The sequence below is a fragment of the Colletotrichum costaricense genome (genome assembly GCF_030867565.1).
Source record: "Colletotrichum costaricense strain IMI 309622 chromosome Unknown Scaffold_24.1, whole genome shotgun sequence".
NCBI lineage: Eukaryota > Fungi > Ascomycota > Sordariomycetes > Glomerellales > Glomerellaceae > Colletotrichum > Colletotrichum costaricense.
In genome coordinates this window covers 499,289-515,851 of record NW_026848253.1, presented here as the reverse complement: position 1 = coordinate 515,851, position 16,563 = coordinate 499,289, and the positions used below count along the sequence as shown (strand labels likewise).

Genomic DNA, 16,563 nt, shown 5'->3' with positions numbered 1-16,563 from the left:
AATAAAGATGGTTTAAGGTCCAGGTAGAAAGACCCCAGATACTTTGATAGACCCCTAATTTCCAAACATGTTGTTACCGTCCGGGTTGCCCATCATGCCGGGTCCGCCGCCAACCATGCCGTTCCCGCCCATGGGAAACCCACCGAAACCGCCTCCAAAGGCCCCGTACGTGTCCATGTCGTATCCTTGCATCAGGTAGCTCCAGTCCATGTCGATGACGTCGGCCTCGGACGGAGGCGGGTTCATCACTGGCGTGCCCGCCGTCACGGACGGCGGTGTCATCATCATGTTTTGCGGAATCTGCTGCATCGGGAGCTGCGACGTGGTGTTGTTCACCGGCGCTGCCCTACCCACGCCACCCGCCTGCTGCGAAACGCCGCCGCCCGGTGGAACACCGACGCCGGGACCGCCCATGCCCATCTCCGGCCCGGGCCGGCGTCCACCCCCACCCCCACCCCCGTGCTGCTTCTTCCCCATCTTCTCCGCCCGCTGCCGAAGTCTCGTGATCCACATGGGCTCCTGCACCGGCTTCTTCCCAATCTGCTCCTGCCCAGCCGCGTGCGCGTCCCACGCTTTGATGAACAGGTTGCCAAACGCAATGTGCATGGGACTGTGCAGCGTGCTCATCAGACCCCTCCGCTCGTGGTTCTCGGCGATGGCGTCCCACGCGCGCTCGACCATGGTGCCCGTCAACCTGTGCCGCAGCTCCGTCACCAAGAACATGTACGCGGGGAACGGGAAGTGGAGGTACGTGTACCACTTGTACCCCTGCAGGCTGTCGGCGGCCTGGACGACGTTGTCGTACTCAATCATCTGGACGGCCTCGAGGAAGAGCGTGTCACGCTCGTGCTCCGCCAGCGTCGTCGCCTCGCCGTTGCCCATGCGCACGAGGAACGAGATGACGCGCATCTTGCAGAGCGATTGTCGCGTCATGGTAAGGGTGAAGAAGTGTAGTGGGATCTTGGGGTCGCACCACTTAAGGTACGTGCCTTCAATGTGCGCGAAGAAGCCGTCGAGGGTGTAGACTTGGTCCTGGCCGGCCATGCGCACCGTTGAGATGGGGCGCGGCGGGGCTTGGGGGCCGGTACTGGTGCCGGTGCCTCCGCCGCCGCCGGCGTCCTTGTCCTTGTCGCTGTGGCGTTGACCGTCGCGCAAGGTGTCGCTGCTGATGGCCATGGCCAGCTCTGTCCGGATGAGGACGAAGAGCATCTCCGTCACGCCCTGATGCGGGGTCGGGGCGTCCTTGCCGTTGACGTGGAGGTCTGTGTCGTTGATGTTGAGGGGCAGCTTGCAGTCGGCGGCGGTAGACAGGGCCGTCACGGTCGACCCCGTCATCTCTCCTATCCGGCGGTCGTAGCCTACAATGGTCCACCACAGCCGCCGGCGTTGCTCGACTTCGTACGGCGACAGGCCGAATGCGGCAGCGTCGCGGTGGAGGCCCATACGTTGGGCTATCCTCACGGCGATACCAACGAGACAGAATATTTGCCGCGGGTCGACAAACATGCGAACGGCAATCTAGCTTGTCAGCGTGCTTCCTCGAATGTTGTATGATGACTTACCAAGTAGAGCATGTAGGCCTGGAGGACCATCGTATCACTGGTCCGCATGAAGCCTGCGTTGACCAAGGCTTGCTGAAGTGCGGTGTGGAACCTTGACAGGACGGTAGGCTTTGGCTCGTTGAACATCTTTGCCACGTCGACGTCTTCCATGGAGGTGACTGCCATGAGATAAATAGCAAACATGAGCGTCTCGACGCTCTTTGGGATCTTTTCGAGGTTGGCGCTGGCCTCGATGATAAGGCCCTGTACCGTTGGCACATGCGTTATTTTGAGTAAGGGGTTGACGTTGTTAATGTAGATTTGCCACAGTTGAAAGATTTGGATAGGTGATGGGTGGAGATGCGTCACGGAGGCGTTTCGACTTCCCACGATGAATGGAAAGCCGTCCTGGTTATCGTACATCTTGTCAAAGGCGTGATGGATGGTTGAGCCGTCAACCTCGTCTTCTGACGAGTCTCGCAACAGCTCCTCGCTAGCTCGAAACTGAATCCAAGTTAGATGTGCGGATGGCAAAGCAAGGTAAGAAAACACACCTCTTTGTGAAAGGGAAACCATTTGCTAAATGGCCTAGTTGGGATTGAGTTAGCTGACGATCAAGTGTAAGGGAGTGGGCCTGCGCACTTATCGGATTGTGATCTCCGACTCCCTGCCACGGAAGGGGATGTGCTCCCCTCGGGCGAGGTCTTTAGCCCCTCAAAGTCGTTTGCGAGGTCGGCATCCTCGTCGAGCATGTGGTCGTCGTCAAGGTGTGTCGAGTTCCTATCGCCGGCCTTGAGCTCGGCGGCGATGGGGTCGAACTTGACGCCATTCTCCGCCAAGAGGGATTCGTACTTTTTGAGGCGGTCGACGAGATCGCGTTCCTGAAGACGCTTCTTGCGCCTTCTGGGCGGCTGTGGTGGTATTACTCGACACTCTACCCTGGCCTTGACGCAGTTGGCACACGGCTTGTTCTTGTCGCAGCGGACTTTTCGTTGCTGGCACAGCACACACGAGGTCCCCCTGGTAAGCTTCATCGCTGCCATGGGGTCGGGTTCGGGTGCGGGTGGAGGAACTGCCCTCGGCGGGGGTGGGAGCTGGGCTTCTCCCGACGACATGGTTCAGTATTATGTGGATGCCTCTCTCTTGAGATGCAACGACGACGCGACAGTCAGCCACCTTGCAGACGTGGTTCGTCGGCTGGCTTGTTCCCAACTCGGATCCGAGGGGTGACGTTTGCAGGCGAAACGTTGACGGGATGCAGCATATGAGTCTAAAGAGTGATATCCAATGAAGAAGCACTTCCAGATGCTGCCGCCAAACTTCTTGCCAGGATCGGAGGAGGAAGCTGTATTATTGACCGAGACGCTATCGACGTGATGGTGTACAAGACAGTCCCGGGATAGGTTGAAGTGCCGTATCCTGTATGCGGGCAGTGTAGATGGCCAGGAACGAGCAGGCAAGAGCTTAGAGACGGACGATCCGGATCACAATTCGTACAAAACAATCGAGGTGGTATGACAGAGAGTATGCAAAAGTCACATACGGGGACGTCTAGCCTATGAGACGAACAACATGACTGTCAACTTGGTCAGTCCGGTGCTAAGAATTGAGGCTCTTTGCTTAACTTGGGCCTCTCGTGCCTTCTCGTGTTGAGACTACAAAGGAAACTGAATGGTTGTAAGATGAACATCAGAGGAAGCGGGGACTGCGGTCAGCTACGTTACCCGCCCGGGACCGAAGGGGGACCCGTCGGCGCTGGCCTCCCCGTGGCCCGCGCCTGCAAGAGGTCGAAAATGGCCCAAGCTCCTCCAGCTGCAGTGCGTAGTAGAGACCCTTAGGTAAGCCGGAGATTGCTGTGAGATACCCGAGCACCCGGCGCTATGCCGGAAGAGGGCAAGCCCCACCCTTTGCCCGGACACAACATCGACCTCCGGTGCCCGAGCAACTGCAACGCCATGTCCGTACACCACCAAGAGACAAGGGCGAGAACTGGGCAAAGCATCCTTCTCTGGACATCCCCATCGGCCTTGACAAGTCGGCTTCTGGATCTCGTCATGACTTTCTTCTTGTGAGACATTCCTATGCGGGCTATGATGGCCTTGCGTGGCTTCGCGTCGCGCCCTTTGCCTGTCACACTATGCTGCCGGCCACCGCGTCCAAGATAAGCAAGCAGGGCAGAATGGCGGCGATGGCCAGGCTCGCCATATATAGCGATCCTCGCCTCTTAGTTCCATGACCCCGTCCTAGTGTCTCTTTCGCCAGACGAGCTCGTGGTCCGAACGTGATCTGTAACTTGAGATCTGACCGTGCGCTCGAGAGTCCGGACGAACCTCTAGCTCCCTCCCCGTTCCATTAATCAATATTTTCCCGCTGCCAAGCCCCAAAAGATTTGCGCGTGCTACATTCTTTGTTTACATTTCGTGGCTTCACTCGAAATCTTCCAGCTGCCCAAATCCTCACGACAGCTTCAACATGGCGGACGCAGGTGCGAGGCCCGTCGAGGGCGATACTGCCTCAGAGAAGACCCGTGAGGTGGAGACGTCCAACAGCTCCACGCGGACCTTGACTCCGAGAGAAAGCGACGAGCGGCAGCAAAAGAAGTCATCCGAGGAGAAGCCCATCGAACCCGAAATTGAGAGCGAGAGACCAACAGAAAAGGCAACAGTTCAGTCCTCGGCGATATCAGCAAACGAGAGCCATAACGATGTGGCCAAGCAGCCAGACGTCGACGACGACGTCGATGAAAAGGCCGATATCGAAGGGGGACCATCCACGGGGCCCCCGCCCGTTTTCGATGAAGCCGAGGAAAACTTCAAGCCGAAAACCATTACCTTTTGGCTCGTCATTCTGTCCAACTTTGTAGCAATGTTTCTCGTTGCTCTGGACCGCACAATCATTGCCACGGCCATCCCACGCATCACTGATGAGTTTCAAAGTCTTGGCGATATCGGCTGGTACGGTTCAGCGTACATGCTCACGACTGCGGCCTCGCAATTAGTGTTTGGTAGAATCTACAAGTTTTACAGCCTGAGGGGGTGAGTCTCGATGGTCACTGACTCTGTAAGCATGCTAACACAACGGTAGAGCATTCCTTGGAAGCATTCTCATCTTTGAGATTGGTTCGCTAATCTGCGGTGTGGCGCCGAGCTCGTCGGTGCTCATTGCGGGCAGAGCCATTGCCGGTGTTGGTTCGGCTGGCATCTTTACGGGAGCGATGATGGTCATGATTCCCATGATCCCGCTGCACAAGAGACCCATGTTCCAAGGCATCTTTGGCATGGTGTTCGGTCTGGCTTCTGTCATTGGACCCTTGGTTGGCGGTGGCTTCACGAGCAACGTCACATGGAGGTATGTGCTTCAGAAGCCTATGGGCTGTGGCGCAACTAACGAGACGCAGATGGTGCTTCTACATTAACCTCCCTATTGGAGGCGTGGCGTTCGTCTTTTTGTTCTTCATGCTCAAGGCTCCCAGGCGGCAGCCTCAAGAGCCGGCTACGCTGTTCCAACACTTTAAGCGTCTCGACCCCTTGGGAACGTTCTTCTTCGTCCCCTCCGTGGTATCCCTCCTTCTGGCGCTCGAGTGGGGCGGATCAGAGTACGCGTGGAACGACGGCCGCATCATCGCCTTGTTTGTCGTTTTCGGCGTTGGCTTCATGGCCTTCGCTGCCGTGCAGGTCTTTATGCCCAAGACCGCCACTGTGCCTGTCAGGATCATCAAACAAAGAACCATGCTGGCGGGTGCCTTCTTCATGCTGTTCTTGGCCGGCTCGATGATGCTGGCCGTGTACTACCTGCCCATCTGGTGTAAGTAATGCGATCAACATTAATGAATACGTGCTAACAACCTCCAGTCCAAGCTGTGCAGGGAGCCAACCCGGTCAACTCGGGAATCTACACCATCCCTCTCGTCCTCAGCATCGTGGTATCCTCCATCATCTCCGGTGGCGCGACGCAAAAGATTGGATACTACGTCCCGTCCATGATCCTCTGCCCCTGCATCATGTCCGTGGGCCTGGGCCTGATGAGCACTTTCCAACCAGGCATCAGCTCCGGCCACTGGATCGGCTACCAGTTCCTGACCGGATTCGGCCTGGGCTTCGGCATGCAGACCGTTGGGCTCGCGGTACAGGCGGTTCTCCCCAAAGAGGACGTGTCGACCGGCGTCTCCATCAGCTTCTTTGCCCAGCAATTGGGAGCCGCAGTCTTCGTCTCCGTTGGGCAGTCCATCCTCAGCAACCTGCTCGTGTCGGAGCTCTCGGGCATCCCGGGGCTGTCTGCGCAAGCCATCGTCAACACTGGCGCCACCAACCTGCACACTGTTGTGCCGGCGCAGTTCTTGGACGTGGTTGTCCGAGCGTACAACTACGCCTGCACGCGCATCTTTTTGGCCGGTATGGGGCTGTCTCTCGCGACGCTCATCTGCGCCTTGTTTATGGAGTGGAAGAACATCAAGAAGAACAAGAAGCAGCAGCGGGCCAAGCAGCGTGTCAGCCAGCTGAGGCCAGGAGACATGGGCGCGTAGATGAGGGTAAAGTAATGATAACGATTAGAGTATGGACATAAATTCAATATATACAGATCAGGGTAGGTAATAATAAGTTGTTATGCCATCGCCCGGCCCTATCTACACTACAATTGGACAGTCTCACTTTGAGGTAGAACTAAAAAGAGTTCACCCCCCCGGTGGCGAATGGGGGCTACATCTCTTGGTGCACATGCTGGGATTTTGTCGACTCGAACTCGGGACCTCTGAGCCTTCACCGATTAGGCTGTTCGTGGACTTCAACCACTCCACCACTCAGCCAGTTTTGACCTGACCCCCAAAGGGGCGCTTGCTGGCTGGTGACAGGAATGGACCTGAAGGGGTATATGAGGGCTGTCAGTCGTGGTGTATTCAAGATGCTGGGTGAATATACATTGGATGATTCACGAACTGTAGCTGACTTGCTGTTGAGCAACGCTGAATTGCGGGGTGGGCAGCAACTAAGCAATATTCTAGGCCACAACGGGAATAGCTCTACAGGGCATGCTATGTATAGATTCTTGTCTTCGTCCCAACTACCCGGATTCAAACACAAACACACCTCCTGATCTGGTCGCAGTTCTTCAGCTTTCATTTATCGAGTCCGTTGCTAAGTTACCGAACACCGGCCTTCGACGGAGGGTCGGCGAGGTTGGTGGGGCCAGAAATAAAGACGAAAGAAACTCCACGCCAGTAACGACAACGGATAATGACCGAGTCGCGTCAACCTTGAGTTGGATTCGCCCCATTCATCAAATATAATTAGCCTGCACGTTACGGTTGACCGCGGGTAGCCTCCTTCGCCCGAAAGTCTACTGTCCAGCCCACAAGCTTTGGTCCCTTATAGTCAACATCAACTTCAACGACGGCTCGGACTGGCATCCTGATCTTGTCTTGGCATCGAGCACGCCGCCAATGCTACTCAACCGGGCATGGACAAGGAGGAGGAGATTCTCGTCATATTACTCCATGATTGATATGACTGATCAGCCCATCGCGCCGTTACGCAACCCATCTCAGCCCTAAATAAACAGACAGAGCCCGGGATTACTAGATCTGCCGGATGCTTCGTCACGAATGGCATCTACATCACAGGAAAGCGGCATTGCCACGCCTACGCTAGAGAAGGCAATCATCACCGCGAAGCGAAAAAGAGCAAGCAAGCCCAAAGTGCGGACCGGCTGTCTGACTTGGTAAGTCTCTCGGAACCGCTGTGACCAACCTTAACTGACTCGGTGGTAGCAAGTAAGACCTCAACTTGTGCTTGGCCTCTCACCGATACTAACTCGACCCCTAGAATCAGACGCATCAAGTGCGGAGAGGAGCGGCCCGCTTGTTCGCGTTGCACGTCAACAGGCCGGGCTTGCGACGGCTACGATAAAGGCCTGCCAGTTCGGCCAAGAGACAGCGATGCTCTTGTTCCCCAGGCTCTTCTCATCCGAGTCTTGTCTGAGAGCCAGAACCCTCGATTGCTGCGTCCCCTCGTTGCCGACATTGACGGTACACACACGGAGCGCGTCTACTTCCACCGCTTCCGCCGCATGGCAGAGGCCGGCCTCTCCAACCATGTCACGAATCTCACCAGTTTCTGGAGCCGATTCGCAACCCAGCTAAGCCACTCGGACGACGCCGTGAAGCACGCCATTGTCGCCCTCGGCTCTGCCCATCACATGTATCAGACAGCTCCTCCTCGTGGCGGAGAGGCGCCTCCCCGCGAGCTCGAAATCTTCACTATCCAGCAGTACGGCACGGCCATGTCCAAGCTCTCCAGCTATGCCCACGTTCCGATGAAGGACAGGATCACCGTCACTCTCCTCTGCTGCGTGTCCTTTGTCTGCATCGAGTCTTTGCGGAATAACTGGCGACCAGCGCTGACACATCTTTCGAATGGCCTGCGCATCATTGAGAGTCTTCCCATGAGCAAGCTCAACGAGCTGCGAGACGCTGTGCCCCCTCATGCTAGCGCAGACCCCTCGGAAGACGTCCTGTCAATGGACTACATCCTGAGACTCTTCGCCACCTGGGAGATCTCGTGCGCGCTCTTTGCTGAGAACTTCAAGCCCGTTATCGCCATCAAGCTGTATGAGGGGAGAGAGCTCGACGACACGCTGCTGGACGAGTTCGAGACCATAGCGGATGCTCATCGAGCCATCGTGCAATACACGCGTGACGTGTTTGCCCTGGTCTGGTTGACAAAGGAGCAACAAGGCGACGGCGAGTTCTGGGCTCGCCCCGTACCGCACCGCCAGCACGAGATCCTCATGGAACGGGGCAATCACCTGACGGGTCTCTTCCAACGCTTCATGGAAAGGCCCCAAGCCCCCGCGAGCGGTACCGAAGAGCACCACTCTATCTGCCTCGACATGCTCCACTACAAGTGCGCGCGTCTGATATGTCAGACGCTGCATCAGAAGCCGCACCAGAGGCAGCAATCGCTCGACGTTGTCGCCCAGCACGCGGAGCTCGTGTCGTTAGCTGCCCTGCTACACCAAGGGCTGGTTGCCAAGCAGCGCGAATCTGGGGCAATGCCTCGATCGTTTACGCTCGATATCGGGATTATACCGCCTCTCTACTTTATACTCGTTACCTGTCAAGATCCCGTTATCCAGGGGAAAGCCCTTGGGGTGCTGCGAAACTACCCGCAGCGAGAAAATCTCTGGGACGGCAACTTTGTGCGCAATTTGTTGGTCACTGTTGAGAATGTCAGCTACGGACCGGTCCATCCCCTCAAGGATGTACCGCATTCGCTTGCGTTTGGCAAAGGCATCCCGGCGCTCTATGAGAAGCTACAGGAGCTGCGCATCAACGTTGAAGGGGGTAATTAACATGGGTGGTATTTGATTTAGATGAAATGACACAGCATATCCTTGAATTTGCATTGTTCTTTAACACTTTCAATGACTGATTGAGACCCTGGAGCGTGTGTTTGGACTGTTTGTTCTGTGTCGCTATGTCTTGATACATCAGAGACATGGTTTGGGTTGTTGTGAGATCAACTGTCTTTATTTCAGGCTTAATAAACTTGGAAATCCGTCAATACTCATTATTCTCCAACCTCTAGACGCCTTTGTAATTGCAAATTGGCCTTTGGCCCCTCTGTTGATTGTATGTTTGACTGAAGTTGAGGTTGTCACCAGATCGGTACGTACCGGAGCTAAATGCGCGAGGCAGAGCTCCCTCGCTCGACCTTCAGCTCGGTCGCATCTACAACACCACGACCTCGTTGTGCGAGTACTGTAACCAGCTCCCCATCACCCAATTCGGCACAAGATGGCGACGTACCCTCACGAAGTACCTGCAATTGCCGAAGAAAAGACCGGATTCGACCTAAACCTCCAGCATGGACACCAGGACCTCGTCCAGGCCGTCGCCTTCAACGCCTACGGCGACCGGTGCGCGACAGGGTCCGTAGACGGCAAGATCAAGGTCTTCAACCGGCACAAGGACGGCGTCTGGCACCACTGCGATACATGGGGTGCCCATGGCGGCGAGATCCTCGAGGTATGAACACAGGAGCCGCAAGCAAAACGAAATCGCTGACCTCTGCCTCTTCGCCCCAGCTCCAATGGCTCCCCCCGACAGTCTACCCGAACCTCATCGCCTCCCTCGGCATAGAAGGCCGCTTCAAGCTGTGGGCGGAAGACCCGTCAGCAGCACCGGGCCGCCGATTCAGCGCCAGCAGCCGCGCGACGACGAGCAAAGCCGCCTACGAAATGCGCTCTCCCAAATACCCCTACCGCTCCTTTTCCATGAAACACAACGAAGAGACGCGGCACACGTACCTCGCCCTGCTCTCCACCGAGGGCCGTCTGGTGGTCTACGAGAATGAACAGCCCGAAAACATGTCGGAATACACACAAATCGACGAGCTGAGCATCTGCCCCAAGCCGAGCCGCGGCGAGGAGATTAGCTTCAAGGTCCGCTTCGACCCGAACCTGGACCCGTGCTACAACGCCCTGCGGGCGGGTGTGGCGAGCGACTCTTTGGGGCTGGTCGTGGCAGGCATGTCGTCGGTCAAGATCTACCGCTCGAGGGACGTGATTGCGACTTCGTATGGCGTGGCGCAGACACAACGAGAGTTTTACCTTGCCGTCGAGGTGGGCGTCCACCGCGGCCTCGTGCGCGACGTGGCGTGGGCGACGGGCAACATTCGAGGGTACGACACCATCGCGACGGCGTGCCAGGACGGCTGCGTGCGCGTGTTCCGCATCGACACGCCGCACTCGGCCGACGACGGCAAGACGTGGGCCACGACGGAGCTCACCAAGCACGAAAATCACTATGCGCAAGCATCGGCAAAGGCGGGAGGGCAGGCGAACGACAAGCAACAGCAACAGCAGCATCAATCGGGACTCAGCGCAAGCCTGGCAAAGTCTGGCTCGCATGCGGAACGGCATTTTTCGGGGCAGCCGGGCCAAGTGAAGCACGTCTTTAAGGAAGTCGCCAAGCTCGACAGCCACCGCACGCCCGTCTGGCGCGTCGGGTTTGACGATGACGGACAGATCCTGGCCAGTACTGGTGATGATGGCAAGCTTGTGTGCTACCGGCAGACCCCGAGCGGCACATGGGCCAACAGTTCCGAGTTGGCCATGGTGAAGACGAGAATGGCAACGGTTTGAGCGTATGATGATGTTAATTGGGCTGACAGGTAGACGAGTCCTGGAGAATCCGGCATCGTATGTCACCAAGGCTGAGTACTTTGAGTATTGTGCCGTGAGTCACCGGCCTCGTAATCACTGTGAAGCGAGGTCCTCCCAATAGCCATCAGAGGCTTGGTGGTATACGAAGAAAACAAGGCGCAACTAGACACAAGCGACGGGCACGTATCAAGGAAATGATTTTGAAGTTAGATACCCTACTGAGAGGCTTCACAGCCTGCGCCGTCTAATGCAAATGACAGCCAAGCGCCCTTGATTACACATACTCTGTCTCTCTCTCTCTTACTTGCTTTTTAGTCTCCCGTTTTCCGTGTTCCGAACATTTACTTTCTGCTGCGCTTCTGTCCGCCACCACCGCCTCCATCGTCAGCCGCCTGGCGCTTCCGCCCGTTCTTGCGCCAAAACTCCTTGCTCTCCTTCTTCTCCCGCGCCTCCTTCTTCTCGTCCGAGTCGGCAATCTTCTTGCGGTACTCTGCGCGCTTCTCCTCCTTCTTGGCGGCGCGCTTGGCGACCTTGTCGTTGCGGATCGTCGACAGCTGCTGCAGCAGGTTGCGCGCCGTCTTCTCCTCCTTGTTGAGCACCACGGCGCGCTTCTGCATGTACGTCTCCTTCTTCTGCTTGCGCTGCTGCACGATTTGCGACTTGAAGGGCAGCTCGGCGGCCAGGGCGCGCGGGACTCTGAGGGGGTTGAAGTGCCGCGTCTGGCGCTCGATCTTGCGGTACTGGCTGTTCTTCTCGAGGGGCGTGTCGATGCCTTCGTCGCGGCGGACTTGGCCGGTAAGACGCATCGCCTGCCACCCGACGAGGTTGGTGACTGGGTTGTAGAAACGGTGGGGCTTGATCGGGTACCAGGCGCGGAGGAAGACGATGTCGCTGTAGAGGATCTTGTCCTCGAACGTGGCGCGGAAGTGGCCTTCGGGCTTGGACAGGGCGCGCTTGATCTGACCGCGGACGCCCGAGACGGTCTTGATGGCGGCGCCCTCGAACTTGGCGATTTCGAGCGCCGTGTTGAACATGCCCTTGATGAAGGCCGTGTTCTTGTGGATCTTGTCGGCGGTACCCGTGAGCTTGAGCTTCTTGACAATCTCGGTCGACTCGTCGACGCTGAGGACGGTGCCGGTCGCCGCGATGCGGAAGCCCGGGTTCTCGGGCGAGAAGGAGTTGAAGCAGACGAAACCCGTGCTGGGCGCGATGAGCGGGCCGTAGACGGTCGCGAAGCAGTGCGTGTGCTCGGGTGTGTACTTTAGCATGCGGTTCCTCGTCCGCGAGTCCGAGGTGCTGTAGATGGGCATGGTCTGGAAGCGACGCCAGCCAAGGGAGAAGATCAAGGGGTCGTTGGACTTGAGAATCTTCTTGTGCCAGCGGTGCTTCTTAATGCGCACCTGGACGAAGCCGAAGCGGTCCTCGGTCGGGGACAGGCCGCCGATGATGATGGGGTTGCGCGGGTTGAACTTTTCGACAAACTCGGCCGGGACGCCCTCGAGCACAATCTTTGCGTACTTGCCGGCGCGGTAGCCCTCGACGGCCGCCCGCTGCCGCTCGTCCAGCGTCTCGAACTCGGCCTTGTTGATGTCGAGCTGCTTCTGGATGACGGCCTTTTGCGCCTCGTACCAGTCGTCCTCGCCGAACTCCTGGTCGCCTGCCGCGCCTTCCCGCCTGGCGTTGGCTTTGTCGTTCATGAAACCCTCGCGGTCTTCCTCTTCGAAGCGTAGCTTGAGCTCCTCCTTGCGCTTCGCGTTCTTTTCACGCTCCGTGACGAACGCTTCTTCCTCTGTGGGTTCCTCCGCGTCCCCTCCGTGCTGCTCGCCCGTCTCGAGGTCCTCAAAGACACCGTCACCTTCATCGTCCTCGTCCTCCTCATCATCGTCGATGCCGTCAAACTCGTCATCGTCATCCCCGTCGTCGTCACGCATGCCCGCCGTGGTGAAGCGCTTCCGCAGAGCCTCGACGGCCGCCGCCTGCGACCACTTCGCTGCCAGATCTTGGTAGTCGTACACGGGTATCGATCTGTCCTCGACCTTGTCCTCCTTGTCCTGCTTGGACTTTTGGAAAAAGTCGTCGTCCTCGTCCGCTTCGATGTCTTCTTCTTCCGGATCCTCGCCCCGCCACTTTTGCAGCGCTTCGTCGGGCGACAGCTTCTCGTCGTACATGAACCTGGCCAGGTCCGGTGTGTGGTACGAGCGTCGCTTGCCGTGGAGCTTCTTTGCGCGCTCTGCCATGTTCTCCTTCCACTTCATGGCCGCCGCCTCCTCGTCTGAGTCAAAGTCCTCGTCGTCCATGTCCTCTTCCGAGTCCTCATCTTCGTCTTCGAGTCCCGATATTGAGCCGAGGTCCGAGTCGCTGTCGGCAAAGGCAATGTCGTCCTCTTGGGCGTCCTTGTCGGCGGTTTTCCGGAACATCTTGCCCAGCTTGCCCTCGTTGAACTCCTCTTCCACGTCGGACTCGCCCTCGTCTTCCCCGCTAACGAACCCCTCGTCGTCGTCCATCTCGGCGTCGGATTCCTCGTCGCGGTCTGCGAAGCGTGCGTGGCGCTGCGTCTTTCTGCCCGTGTCCTCCTCCTCGGCCACCTGCTTCAGCTGCTCGCCTCCCCGGAAGAGCTGCACGCCCTCCTCGGTCTGGCCCAGCAGCTTCCGCTCGCCCTGGAGTCCCACGATGAGCTCCTCGCCCTCGCCGCGGTCGCCGTCCTCGGCGTCCTTGTCGAGCGTGAAACCCTTTTCCCTCGTGATCCAGATGGCGTCGCCGTCAATCTTGAGACCGCTGCGGTCGGACATGGGGGCGTAGAGCTTCTTCTCCTTCTCATCCAGGCGTCGTCGTGTCGTCTTGCCGGTGACCTTGGCGAGGGCCTGTTCCATGGCGGGTGTCGGGCACGGGTCGGGCATGACCTCGAGGTTCGCCACGGTAAAGTCGCCCAGTCCCGGAACGTGAACTCTTTGCCCCTGCTGCGTCATGTTGGTGCCGCGCAGGTATCCCGACAACACGATCGACCGGTCGCACATGGGGTCCTCCTCAATCTTTGTGGGATGCGTGATGTCTCGGTAGCTGTCGATGATGGTGTACGGGTGGGAGTTTCTCCAGATTAGGGGGCGCGGATTCTTCATAACGGACAGGAAACGGGAGAGGTTGTGGATTTCGCGGTCGGGGTAACGTCCGTTCATGACACCAGAGAGGTAGAACAGGTGAGCGCCGGCGTACAGCTCGCTCCACAGCCTCTTCTTGAGTCGCTTCTTGGCGTCCCTCAGCGCCTGGGGTTTCCGGAACAGGTCAAGATGCGTGAGGATGCCAAAGACGTTGCCGGGCATACCGGTGGCGGCGAGGATGTTGAGGAACTCCATCGTCTCCATCTCGAATCCGTAGTTGCCGTCAATCATGAGAAGGACAATGTCGGCGATCTTGGCCATGTCGACCATGGCCTCGAGCTCATTGGGGCACTCGACAAAGGTCAACCGCTGCTTCTTGGAGGTGACGACGGTGATGGGGCCTTGGGGGTCGGACACGGTCTCCTTTGCGTATCGTCGGATCAGGGACTTGAGGAGGGTCGTCTTGCCGACACCGGGCGGTCCCACGATGGTGACCAGCCTCGGTGGCGGCTCGTCGGGGAGGCGGTCGACTTGCGGGACATGGAAGCGTCGTTCTTTGATCTGTAAAGGTACAAGTCAGTTGCTGGTATGCTATGTGAGCACGAGGAAGGGCCGCACATCTGAAGATCTCGCGGCCGACCTGGCAAGCTTTCCGGGGTTAGAAAAGGCAAAGGCCTTTGGGTTCTTCTCTGCGCGCTCGTCAGTATTCGAATTGGCGGGTGGTCATAAGTACAGAAGACTCACCCCCAGTGTTTTGCTTCCCCTTCTTGTCCTTCGCCTTGCGGTGAGGCTTGTGTACTTGGTCCTCCATGACGGCGTTGCCCAAAGATGTTGGGAGGTCCTGCAGCTACACGACGAAAGACGGGCCTTGGGTTTTTTTTTCTTTCGTCGCAGCGCTTCGCGACTCGACTGCTATCGATCAAAAATTTGTTGCGGGTCTGACTTATCTAATCTGTCTATCGATAAGATAGTATGCGCCCCCACTTCCTCGTGTTACCCCTCTGTGCCCCTCCCTCGGAGATCGTCGTTGAGCCGACCCCACGATATGGGATCACAGTTTGCGGCATGGTCTTTACACGATGATGTCTTTACGATTCCGGTTCTTCAATGTTTTATTGTATCTAGGTGTTTTGTGGAATGTCATGGACCACGTTGGATGAGGAGGTGGTGGTATACGACACGAAGTTGGCAAGGACTCATGCATACCGGTACCTTGAGTTACGAACAGAGGTACATCGAAAAGGTAGAGCAACGGAGGCAGAGGGTTAGGTCAGCAATGACGGCATGGCGATGACGACCCGGTGGTGGGAGATGGTGAGAGATGGCCGGGGACGCATTGATTGGTTTCTGGGCCAAGTCACAAGACAATCCAAGGCTCCGCAATCCTCTGCGCGCACCGGCAGGATGATGCGTGAAGAAACGAGATGCATGAGGCGCCAGATCTGGTCAGTCTTTTCGCGTCTTATCTCGGCTGTGCACGTCGGTCGTGTTGTGGATGCGCTCTATGCGCCATAGATGCCTCTGAGGGATAACTTGTTGGTTGTCTGGCAGGCAGATGGAGGCGACCATCTCGGCTCAAGAGGCGCGCAAAGGTGGGATGACGTATTGCGTGTGCATAAGGGGAGCAATTGCTGAACAGTAGGAAGCAAGCAGATGCTGGTGCCATCCAATGCTTTACGTACCACACAGGCGTCCACACCCACGCGGTCCAGGGCAGCAGATAGGTAGTTGCTGTGGTTGCATGGACCTTTCCCTCCACTCGCTGGGCCACCCACGAACCTTTTCCGCGTCACTGTTAGTTCCCGGCTGTACGCAGTAGGCAGCCCACCTCGAGTTCCCACACCCATCCCGTCACTGTCACTGGTGTGTACCGTCTGGAAGGTAGCACATCCCTTAGCAAACCGGGCAGGCATGAGTCCTGCCGGCTTGGTTATAAAGAGACTCTGCCGGCCTATGTCCAACCTGGGAGCTTGTCAACTTCAACCTCGCTCTTGCACAACCACAGACTACAACTCCCACCATACAAACCCAACCACATCCATCAGAATGCCTACCTACATTGTGAATACAGCTCCTTTACACTGAATACCACCGTCACCGTCCAGCAAGCTAACCTCTCCCAGGTCACCTGCAAGGAGGATGCCTCCGCCGACCAGGTCGCGGCGTAAGTCTTCTCTTCCACGACGATACAGATCTAAGAACTAACAGCAGACCAGTGCCAAGAAGCACGCCACCGACCAGGGAGGAAAGATTGGCCACGAGTACAGCCTGATCAAGGGTTTCTCGTACGCTCTCCCCCATGTCCCTCAGCAGTACAGATGACTTACCAACTACAGCGTCGAGTTCCCCGAGGACCAGATCTCAACTCTGGAGAGCCACGAGCACGTCAAGCACGTCGAGAAGGACCAGGAGGTCAAGACGCAATAGAGGGATGTATCGCGAGCGAGGGGCTGGCAAGCTGTACTTGATCCACTACATACCTTAGACTCACGAGATTCTTGATGGTTTACGCTTCACTTCCTTTACTAGTTTTATTGTTTGTGACGCTTGGCTCGTAGCAACTTGCCTCGTCAGGGCAGCTAGGCAAACATGTTCTTTTTTGCCATAAAGGTCCTCATCCATACAAACGAGGTACCTTCCGTAACAGCATCAAGCGCTTGGAATCGGCCCCCGCCGACAGAGGTCCAAGTGTCTCACCACCCCCGGCGCGGGGCTCATGGAGAGCCCGGACCACCTCACCCAGGGGCCGTCGGTAGCCACTGGGA

At 57.4% G+C, this 16,563-nt stretch overlaps 5 protein-coding genes across 5 annotated transcripts; 3 read left to right on the top strand and 2 right to left on the bottom strand.

Annotated features, from left to right (window-relative positions):
* Positions 1 to 54: 54 nt before the first annotated feature.
* Positions 55 to 2,656, bottom strand: CCOS01_15558 (fungal specific transcription factor domain-containing protein; the record flags this gene model as incomplete). The annotated part of the gene is made up of 4 exons (XM_060463697.1): positions 55 to 1,518; positions 1,563 to 2,045; positions 2,096 to 2,129; positions 2,184 to 2,656. The coding sequence occupies 4 exons, from the start codon at positions 2,654 to 2,656 to the stop codon at positions 55 to 57; spliced, it is 2,454 nt and encodes an 817-aa protein (XP_060305841.1).
* A 1,357-nt stretch (positions 2,657 to 4,013) lies between these two features.
* CCOS01_15557 (major facilitator superfamily transporter) lies at positions 4,014 to 6,063 on the top strand (the record flags this gene model as incomplete). The annotated part of the gene is made up of 4 exons (XM_060463696.1): positions 4,014 to 4,576; positions 4,626 to 4,889; positions 4,939 to 5,345; positions 5,393 to 6,063. 4 exons carry the CDS (start codon positions 4,014 to 4,016, stop codon positions 6,061 to 6,063), a joined length of 1,905 nt encoding a protein of 634 aa, XP_060305840.1.
* A 1,541-nt stretch (positions 6,064 to 7,604) lies between these two features.
* Positions 7,605 to 10,682, top strand: CCOS01_15556 (nuclear pore protein; the record flags this gene model as incomplete). The annotated part of the gene is made up of 3 exons (XM_060463695.1): positions 7,605 to 8,880; positions 9,308 to 9,564; positions 9,624 to 10,682. 3 exons carry the CDS (start codon positions 7,605 to 7,607, stop codon positions 10,680 to 10,682), a joined length of 2,592 nt encoding a protein of 863 aa, XP_060305839.1.
* A 362-nt stretch (positions 10,683 to 11,044) lies between these two features.
* On the bottom strand, positions 11,045 to 14,609 carry CCOS01_15555 (AARP2CN domain-containing protein; the record flags this gene model as incomplete). The annotated part of the gene is made up of 3 exons (XM_060463694.1): positions 11,045 to 14,359; positions 14,417 to 14,487; positions 14,543 to 14,609. The coding sequence occupies 3 exons, from the start codon at positions 14,607 to 14,609 to the stop codon at positions 11,045 to 11,047; spliced, it is 3,453 nt and encodes a 1,150-aa protein (XP_060305838.1).
* A 1,100-nt stretch (positions 14,610 to 15,709) lies between these two features.
* CCOS01_15554 (peptidase inhibitor I9) lies at positions 15,710 to 16,225 on the top strand (the record flags this gene model as incomplete). Its single annotated transcript, XM_060463693.1, has 4 exons — positions 15,710 to 15,859; positions 15,922 to 15,962; positions 16,015 to 16,083; positions 16,135 to 16,225. The coding sequence occupies 4 exons, from the start codon at positions 15,710 to 15,712 to the stop codon at positions 16,223 to 16,225; spliced, it is 351 nt and encodes a 116-aa protein (XP_060305837.1).
* Positions 16,226 to 16,563: the final 338 nt, after the last annotated feature.